Source organism: Littorina saxatilis, linkage group LG17 (assembly GCF_037325665.1).
Source record: "Littorina saxatilis isolate snail1 linkage group LG17, US_GU_Lsax_2.0, whole genome shotgun sequence".
NCBI lineage: Eukaryota > Metazoa > Mollusca > Gastropoda > Littorinimorpha > Littorinidae > Littorina > Littorina saxatilis.
Window position 1 is genome coordinate 25,163,333 of NC_090261.1, and position 9,819 is coordinate 25,173,151.

General features: G+C 38.8%; 2 protein-coding genes across 3 annotated transcripts in view; one reads left to right on the forward strand and one right to left on the reverse strand.

The window, feature by feature from the left end:
- LOC138952467 (serine/threonine-protein kinase VRK1-like) overlaps positions 1–4,883 on the forward strand; it is a 64,284-nt gene extending 59,401 nt beyond the window's left edge. For both annotated transcript variants that reach the window (XM_070324139.1, XM_070324140.1), the window contains exon 14: positions 2,163–4,883. In XM_070324139.1, coding sequence (XP_070180240.1) covers positions 2,163–2,284 — 122 coding nt within the window. In that variant the 3' untranslated portion in view covers positions 2,285–4,883. The remainder of the gene's footprint in view (positions 1–2,162) is intronic.
- Positions 4,884–5,060: 177 nt separating this feature from the next.
- Positions 5,061–9,806, reverse strand: LOC138952469 (mitochondrial chaperone BCS1-like). Its single transcript, XM_070324145.1, has 7 exons — positions 9,719–9,806; positions 8,891–9,058; positions 8,362–8,520; positions 7,627–8,089; positions 6,454–6,609; positions 6,098–6,215; positions 5,061–5,474 (listed from the first exon to the last, which is right to left on the reverse strand). The coding sequence occupies exons 2-7, from the start codon at positions 8,999–9,001 to the stop codon at positions 5,219–5,221; spliced, it is 1,263 nt and encodes a 420-aa protein (XP_070180246.1). The 5' UTR covers positions 9,002–9,058; positions 9,719–9,806; the 3' UTR covers positions 5,061–5,218.
- Between the last annotated feature and the right edge of the window lie 13 nt (positions 9,807–9,819).

A 9,819-nucleotide genomic window follows, 5' to 3' on the forward strand; every position in this document is an offset into this window, starting at 1 on the left:
GAAGAAATAAAAACGAAATCTCGCGCGCGCGAGATCCTGATACATCTGGGTTTTTTCTGCACACTATCTTGTCACGACGACTGTCTTGTTGACAAACGAAGATTCGCGAAAGAAAAAGAAAAGCGCCGACTCTTGAGTAGAGAGCTAATAAAGTAATCGCTAATCGAGCGAAGTGGTAATCCGCGGCGACTTCCTTGGGAGTCGGGAATACGAAAATCCTGTGTGTCGTCAAGGATAATGACACGGTGTTATCTAGATGGTGAGAAGGATAGCGAAGCGAAAGTACGCAAAGAGAGGAGCCTGTACGAAGACCTCAACGATCGTGGTCAAGTTTAGCGATGCAAGGCGACGAATCATTCATATGAGCGGAAAGATGATTCGGGAGAAAAGTCGTTATGCTTTCTATCGAGTTAGGACATTCGGATTTTACTGGTTGCGCCACAATGTCAAATGTGCTTCACTCAGCGGGGAGCGAACATTACGCTATGAGTAAATTTTCTTTGAAATTTGAGTTCAAGTTGTTCTGCTGTAATGTGTTTGGGTGGGTGTGTGTGTGTGTTTGTGTTTTGATATGACAGTAAACTGCAACTGTGTGTTTGTGTACATACACTGCAACCAAATTCATGACCGACCGGCCAAAAACTCAAACCCCCCTTTTAAGACCCCCCCTTTTTACGACCTAATTTTCAAGGTTTTTCCAAAGTCGTAAACAGGGGGTTCTACTGTAGTACAAGTTTGGAAAATGGCTGACATGTATCATTGTCAGCAATGTACGTGAATTTTTGAGCACAGTCCAATCCTCATTGTTTACAAGGATGGCAATGATCATTTTTGCTTGCTCTGATTAAGCCAAATAAGTTACAGGGTCCCTCCTAGGAGTCTTGTTATGGACAGTCTCCTGAATCAAAGCACCAAACTATTAGTGCAGCTTCTCCTTCTGCATTTCTCAGAGCAGTTGATTAATTATTTTTGTTGAGTCACTTGAGAAAAAGTGACTCTATGTAATCGGTCAGTGTTAGTCTGTCCGGCCGGCCGTAGACACCACCTTAACGTTGGACTTTTCTCGGAAACTATCAAAGCGATCGGGCTCATATTTTGTTTAGTCGTGACCTCCAATGACCTCTACACTTTAACGATGGTTTCGTTGACCTTTGACCTTTTTCAAGGTCACAGGTCAGCGTCAAAGGAAAAATTAGACATTTTATATCTTTGACAAAGTTCATCGGATGTGATTGAAACTTTGTAGGATTATTCTTTACATCAAAGTATTTACATCTGTAGCCTTTTACGAACGTTATCAGAAAAACAAGGGAGATAACTAGCCTTTTCTGTTCAGCAACACACAACTTAACGTTGGGCTTTTCTCGGAAACTATAAAAGTGACCGGGCTCAAATTTTATGTGAACGTGACTGATTGTGTTGTGAATAGCAATTTCTTCCTGTCCATCTGATGCCTCATATAATATTCAGAACTGCGAAAGTGACTCGATCGAGCGTTTGCTCTTCTTGTTAGGTATTGTTCTAGTATTCACTAATGTTGCATTGATATTACTGGCACCCCTTTTAAACTGATATGGTTTTTGAGTCACTTGAGAAAAAGTGACTCTATGTAATCGGTCAGTGTTAGTCTGTCCGGCCGGCCGGCCAGCCGGCCGTCCGTAGACACCACCTTAACGTTGGACTTTTCTCGGAAACTATCAAAGCGATCGGGCTCATATTTTGTTTAGTCGTGACCTCCAATGACCTCTACACTTTAACGATGGTTTCGTTGACCTTTGACCTTTTTCAAGGTCAGCGTCAAAGGAAAAATTAGACATTTTATATCTTTGACAAAGTTCATCGGATGTGATTGAAACTTTGTAGGATTATTCTTTACATCAAAGTATTTACATCTGTAGCCTTTTACGAACGTTATCAGAAAAACAAGGGAGATAACTAGCCTTTTCTGTTCGGCAACACACAACTTAACGTTGGGCTTTTCTCGGAAACTATAAAAGTGACCGGGCTCAAATTTTATGTGAACGTGACTCATTGTGTTGTGAATAGCAATTTCTTCCTGTCCATCTGATGCCTCATATAATATTCAGAACTGCGAAAGTGACTCGATCGAGCGTTTGCTCTTCTTGTTTGTTAATATTATTACGCTTCTTTTTCATCTCCAGTGAAAGCCAGGACTCCCCAGAAAGCAGCAGTGGTGAGACGAAAGCGAAACAAAGTGGCTGTAACAGACTCAGCAGTCCAGACTTCCCCAGGATTTGGGCTCCTGGCAAATGGAGGCCACTGAAATATCACCTTCTGCTTAACATTGCTGACAGTTTGAACTCACAGGCAGCTGTGCGATAGCCTTTACCTACTTTCAGATACTATACAGGTGCAAATGTGTTTGTTCAAGAAATCATAGCAGAAAAGAATGAAGGTAGGGTTTAAAAAAACAACGCTTGTTTATTGTGCTATGGTCAAAATAAGGTGATGTTTGGATTAGATTCTGCCTCGCTTTTGTGTCTTAAAAACAAATAAAAAAAAGGCTTGCATTTTGTGCTGTGGCTAGCATTGTTTTTTGCAGTGGGAAAAAAGTGTCTTTTCAGAAGTATGTTCTTATTTTCAGGAAATGAAGAACAGGATATGAGACTATTTGTCCAAATTTGATTAGATCCAAACTGTCTGCATCAAAAATACTGTGTATCTAAAGTTGAATGGATTTCAAATGAATGTATGTTTTACACAAAGCATGGTTACTTGAAAGACTGCAATATTGGGTTACAGGACCCAAAACACAGAAGTAAAAGACTCGCATAAAAGAAACCGCCACAGCTGTTCTGTTGATGTACTCCACAGTAGATTTTGTGTCTAAATGAATGCTTGGAGAAGATTTTGAATTTTTTATTCTGAAGGATCAGGACCTGTTCTAGAAGTTTTTCTTCTTTGATTACAGTTTGTTGGAGAGTTGACTAGTATATATATATATTTTAACTGACCTTTTTTGTCATTGCATTGTCTAACACTTTTGCTTAGCTCTGGCATAGCTTTTGCAGCAGTTTGTTTATTGTCTCATGAAAAATAAAATGTTACTGCAACAAACACCTGGTCGAAATTCAAAATTAGATATGGGTTTTGTTTCAATTTCCAAACATTTAAGTATCCCGTTTGCTTATCTTTGACATGGATTTTGCAGCAGTTTATGTTTTGCCTTATGAAAAGTAAAATGGTACGAGAACCTGTAGGTTACACAAATATTTCTTCAAAATTCAAAGTCTGATGACTATCTGATGATAATTATTGTTTTAACACATCTTGCATGAAGTTTCCTGCTGAAGAATCTTTTTGCAGAATTTTGGATACATGAATGAAATTTAGAATTTTCAATTTAACAAAAAGTCAGGTGGACATGTCTAAAGATGTGGAAATGTTTTACAGTTCCTTGCATGTGGTATCTCCAGATTGTGTCACAATCACCACATTGCTCTTATTTTTGAATGGCTTCATCCTTTTTTCTTTTTTTTTCTTCTAATTTGCAAACTTTCTTGCTGGTGAATGTAAAGAGGTTCATGTATTTCTTTTCATTTTGATAGATATTTTTTTCCTCTTGAGTGAAAAATGGCAGGGTGGGTGACTGTGTTCATGAAGGTTACGATCTCAGGCCAGTGCTTGGGAATCTTTATGTTTGAAAATACAAGCATACTTTCTTACGTTAGAAATGTATTGTTGGTGGTATTGTAGGGATGTGGAGAGGGTGTCAAAAATGGGGTGGGGAATCAGTTTGTGCTTCTAGGTGGAGATGGGAGGGGTGTGCATGTTTCACTATGTGTCACTGGCAAGAACCGTGTTTGAAAGGACCAATGTGTGAAGGTGAAATTTGTTGGTACTTTTGGGGAAAATACATGTAGTGCTGTACATTTCAGTGGTTTTTGCCATTCCACAAAAGTATGTTATATCAACAATTTTTGTTGAAACCAGTTTTACCTTCCTTGGTAGTAATCTTTTATGAATGGAAAAAGGTTGCTCTCTTTTGTATATCTGTTATCTGTTTTCAGAGGTTTGATAATGGGAACAATTAAGGCAAATGTATTTGAAAAAAAAGTAAATCTTAAATCTTAACTTTAGGACAAATCCAAAAACAAAGAGACTGCCCACGTTCCAAAATTCAGAATAAAAAAACCAAGAAAGGTAGGTTGTTGGAATGTTTATTATTGACAAAACAATACATTCAGAGATATTTCGACCCAACGGTCTTTTAAGTGAACAGACAAACACATTTTTGTTTCCTCTTGAGTGAGAAATGGCAAATAAATAAAAACAAATTTGTTTGTCTGTTCACTTAAAAGACCGTTGGTTCCAAACATCTGTGAATGTATTGTCAATAACAAACGTTCCAACAACCTACCTTTCTTGTTTTTTTATTCTTAACTTTATGACATTACAAAAGAATTCGCTTTGGTTATCTGAGAATGAACTCTTGTGATCGACAGATGTGTATCGCAAACTGATTCCATTTTCAAAGAACTTTATTATCTGCTGTCAAGCATAAAGATGACTGAGGCTGAAGAATGCTGTGCAAATATGTACTTTTTGACCGGCTAATGCTCACTAATGTTATGGAAATATTATTCAAGCTGGTTTGTTGTTTTTTGCATGTGCACAGTAATTTAGCTTTCATCATTTACTGTGGGTAGTATGTGTACCTTTATGTCTTGCCACCAAGAAAAGAACACATGAGGTGAGAAAATTCTGGAAAGTGTACACCGAGTGTGTGCTTCTTTACAGGAATTATATTAGCCCTGTTTTATTTTGGGAAATATGTGCGTCAGAAACTTTTGTTTTTATATCAGACGAGCGCAAAAGGGAAACTTGTAATGAGTTAAATTTTGTAAAAAAAATATTGTATACATAAATGTGAATGAAATAAAGATTTCAAACAATGGTCAGGTTGCCCATATATTGTTATTGTGATGTAGATCAATGCACATTGCTCAACTGTTACACATGGGTGTCAATAGTGGATTTTTAAGCTGCCTCAGACACAGTTACAAACCAAAACTCGCATTCCTCACCGAAACAACTAATTTTTCAAATCCAACTTTTTATTCAGTCCACAAAAGTACACATTTTTCAAAGGAATTTTCCTCGTTAAGATAAGCACTTATCAGATTCTTTTTCACAGCATGCATACCACATAAATCTTGTCTTTTCATCCACCAACTCAACCTCTGGCAACATTCGATCATATAGTGGGCAACTGGTCCACATTTTGCAACACAGTGTCGGGGTCAGTTTTGTGCATCATGAAGAAGCCTTGGACCTGAGCAGCGCTGACAGGTTTCCCTGTGGAAATGACAAGACGAGCAAACTCTGCTGCATGAGATTCTGGCTCCTCCGGGTAAAAGCGAAGAAACATCTGTGTCAGCTGATAATCTGTACAGTGGTCCACCAGCTCTTTCATGTCCACTCGCCCTGGTCGCACCAACGCTGGATCAAGCCTGAGGACAGAGAAAGTGGTTAGAATGGACTTTCCTCGCTTACTCTTATTTATCATTTTCCTGTATCACCTTAAGACAGTTGCATCATAACATAGTTTACTGTTCATGAATTCAAAAAGCTGGGTGTGGTGTACTTACTCTTGAATTGGTATACATTAGTAAATGCTGCATCCTTCCGAAAACAAATAGACTGCCAACATTCCAAAATTCAGAATGAAAAAACAAGAAAGGTGTGTTGTTGGAACGTTCAAATATTGACAAAACAAATCGTAACACTCACAGATATATCGACCCAGCAATCTTTTAAGTGCACAGACAAACAATAGACAAAACTTATCTGACAACATGTTCAGCTGCTTGCAGGGAAAACACAAGTGATGATGTCTTCCCTGCAAGCAGCTGAACATGTTGTCAGATAAGTTTTGTCTGTGCACCTAAAAGACCGCTTGGTCAATACATGTGTGAAAGTTAACATTCAGTTTTGTCAATAATCTCACCAATGATGCATTTATGGTAAATGAAATGACAGAATAGTATCAGTTACCAATCTAGTCAAGTTACCATTTGTCATGTCTGCTAATATAATCAGTTAGGTAATATTTGTCCCTGCTATAGTTTCCTACCTGTCTATGTAATTTGTGGTCATGAAGATGATTCTGGCCTCTGCAGATGCAACACCATCAAGAGCATTCAGCAGTCCGCTGAAAGTCAGCCTACCCATTCCTTGATACATTGCTGGATCTGAAAAATAAATTTTTTTCTTGCAAAACATTTTAAAAGTGAACAAACACCAAGTAGAACGCAGTCAAACAAAAATAAAAAAAATCCTGTCAAATGCCTGATCTCTATTCTTCAGATGAAGACATTGCTAAAGTTTGATATAAAAAAGAGAAATCGGGGGGAAAAGAGAATGGCTAAAAATCTTGCATCACTTTTCCAAGAAAAATTTGAGATGGCATGAAAACAAAAGCATGCATACTCTCTTTGCTGAGGTCACGACTGAGGAAGGCAGCATCAACATCCTCCAGTAGAATAATGCTCTGCTCTGGTGCTACAGTCAGCAAGTAATTCAGACGATCATCAGACAGGCCTTTTTCACTTAGGTTGAGGACGCAAATGCTGTAGTCCAAAGCCCCTGAAACACCCGTTTGTAGGTACGTGTGTAAGTTTACACAGACCATTTGAAAGTTGAACTGAACACAAATTGTGACCACGGACACATGCAAAGCACTGATATAGGATTCAGTAAACTGTTCAAAGTAACTAAAAAACACAAAAATACATACATGTACATTCTCCTGCAGCCTGCAATATGCATCACACGCACTCACACACACACATAATAAAACAATATAGCTATTCTGATGAACACGTGGGGGAATTCGGGGGCTGTGATTGGATGGTCTCTTCCGATCATCAAAGCATAATGCGGCGGAAGTCGGCCATTTTACTCAATATCCAAAAGCATATTGAGAAAAATGGCCGACGCATGATTCCGGTTTACCCATCTGTACCACGGCGATGTTTCTATCGACAACAGCATACACTGACAACTTAAAAAGCTGTTTCAACAACTGTGTTGTGAAGTCGAATGCACTTGGAGTCAGTTTTTCTTCCAAAGTCAGAAAGCGTGTAGCGGTGTGCATGTCTGCGCGAACATGATGCGCGTAAGAAGTTTGTCTGCTATCAAAACCTGAGATCAACGCATCGACGCAAAAACTGTCATTTTGTAAGTTTGGAACAACAAATCAAGGTCATAACAGCTATATAATCGCTATTGTGTTTTCAGCGTAGCAATAGGGTCCGATATTTAGACTCGAACAAGTATAATGCGACTCGTCGGCATTATACTTGTCTCGTCTAAATATCGGACCCTATTGCTACGCTGAAAACACAATAGCTGTTAATTATACATAAGCCTAGGTCACAAAGAAACTGGTGCTGTAATTTTTCTTCTTCTTTCAGCTTGTTTTTGTGATGCTTTCCTGCACTGCAAAGTTGAAACAATGGAAGATAAATTCTTGCAGACTTTACAAAACCTTAAAACTGACAACTTCCTTTCTCTTATCTAACCAGAGATCTGTCTATAATTAGCAAAGTTTCTAGTGCCCGCACTATCTGTAAATGAAAAACAGGTGAACATGTACAGTACCAGCAAGTGCCGTGATGTAGCTACTTTTGCCGCAGCCAGGAGGTCCATGCAACAAGTAACCCCGGCGGTAAGGGATCCCTCTCTCCATGTACCACTTGGGACTGTCTATGAATTCCCTTATGTCTTGCAGAATCTTCTCTGACAATCCTTTGTCAAGAATCACTGAATCAATCGGCCTCTTCCTCCGTGGATAGCCAAAGGGGCGCCACTCTGCTCCCATGGCAGTGTACATGATTGTCTTTCCTTCTTGACTCTGAAGAGCCAACTTTCGAGATTCATCTAAAATTTCAAAGAACAAGTCACGATTTCTCCCTACTGTTGTCATGGTTACAGTTTCAAATGGAAGTCCCGCTTGAAAGTTGACCATCTGTTTTTCACGGTTGCGCTCAACACGGATCCAGTAGCCTCGGTAATTAAAGAAGTGAGCACCTGGGCTGGGAACGAAGGCGAACTGGGTGTTGATCTGAAGTAAGAACATACGTCAAAAGTTTGAGTGAATCTACAATTCAAAATTAACAGGAGCTCCTATGACATTTCCACAATTATACTGATTTTTTAACAGTTCCTCACAATGTACAAAATATATTTATATGTGACTTCATTTTGTAAGTACATTGTATGTACAGTATAACAAATATTTCTTTCTTCTGATTTTGCTACTTTACACTGTCTTCAAATAGAAGTTTGAGCATATACTCTGTCAATGAATGTACTTCAAACTCATCAAAGCAATACCTTTCCCGTGTCAGTCTGATTAAAAGTTGTCTCTACACTCAGGTGCTGTGTGCGTGTTCCATAGCGGGAGATCCACTGCAGTAACCAATGGAAACTTTTGTCCTGGCTGGTGACCTCCAGAGTTATCATGCAGTGTCGACGAAACAAGATGGTCCCAAACTGCAACCACATTATGATTTTGTCATCAGTAGAACTCAATACAACCTACTATAAATGTTGCGTATTAACATGACTGTGTATTACATAACAACCAAAATATGATTATTATTCCATACTGTCCCTTTTATTGAGGGTAAATTTAGAGGCAAGTTCAAATATATACAGGTTTTTCAACTTCAGATCTCTGCAGCAAAAAAATGTTTAAAGTCAATAATAGCTCTTATGTGTTCCTTTGCAGTACATAAACTCACCCCCTTTGGGACGGCCTCTTTGTACAAATTAATGTTTTCCTTATTGTATTTAACATCACATTTTCTTTCTCATCATTTTTACCACTGCCTTCAATAATTCAACACTACCAGTCCTTCACCTGAGTTCCCCGCTTCAAGACTGCAGCTGCCATGCCCACTCCAAAGAGCCCTGCTCCAGCACTGAAGTAGGGGTTGGTACCCAGCGACGCAATCACCTCTGTCAAAGGCATGGTCAAGTCTTTTCACACCCACAATTATGTTCACTGTTGTAGCACCATTTGCTGCATCTGGAAATTGATATCAAACAGACATTATTTAGCATAGTTGCGAAACATTTTCGAAGAAATCATTGCAGGGGTATATCTAAATTACATCATAGCGACTATCCTTTGAACTTTGTAAGGTCCAATTCGCCAAAAAACTTCCTTGCATTGGTGATTTAAGTTTACAAACATATTTGTCTCCATTCATTCAAGCACTGAAGCACCTACAACAAATATAACGTCCAACCACATCATCGTAGCAATTATTGTGTTTGTTTGTTGTTGAGTAATAAAACACATAGGCAAGATGTATCTAATTCGGACCACATCCTCAATATTTCATCAGCTCATTTATTTTGTACAAAATAATACAATGCACGTCGTATGATTGCACGAAGACTTCACTTTGTGCCGTTTTGTTTTCGTTTTTTGTTGTTGCTCATCTGCAACAGTAGACAATGTGCTTAGTGGATCATGTGCTTAAAATCCCGTTACTGACTTGAAGTTGAAGTGCATACAGTAAACGTCGTCTGCTTCAAAGGCTCATCCTACAAACTCTCACAAGGACATGTTGTTGCAGCACGCAACAGAACAGGATCTAGGATTAGGTACAAGGGTCATTTTGAAAACTAATATGTTAAAAATTATTTGCCTGATGGAAGCGATCATAATTTCAAAACATACCCCGTTATTGTCAACTCAACAAAACAGATGCGTGTTGTTTTCGAGAACTCCAGTGCATAACATGTGTGAAACCGTAATCTACCAGCGTGATGTCCCCTGAA

Bases quoted from the DNA above. Each gene is read 5' to 3' on its own strand.
- LOC138952469 (XM_070324145.1), bottom strand. From the start codon at position 9,001: ATGCCTTTGACAGAGGTGATTGCGTCGCTGGGTACCAACCCCTACTTC. The intron at 8,521-8,890 runs GTGAAGGACTGG...ATGTGGTTGCAG, and splicing joins TCTTGAAGCGGGGAACTCAG to TTTGGGACCATCTTGTTTCG. The intron at 5,475-6,097 runs GTAGGAAACTAT...CTCTGTCCTCAG, and splicing joins ACCACAAATTACATAGACAG to GCTTGATCCAGCGTTGGTGC.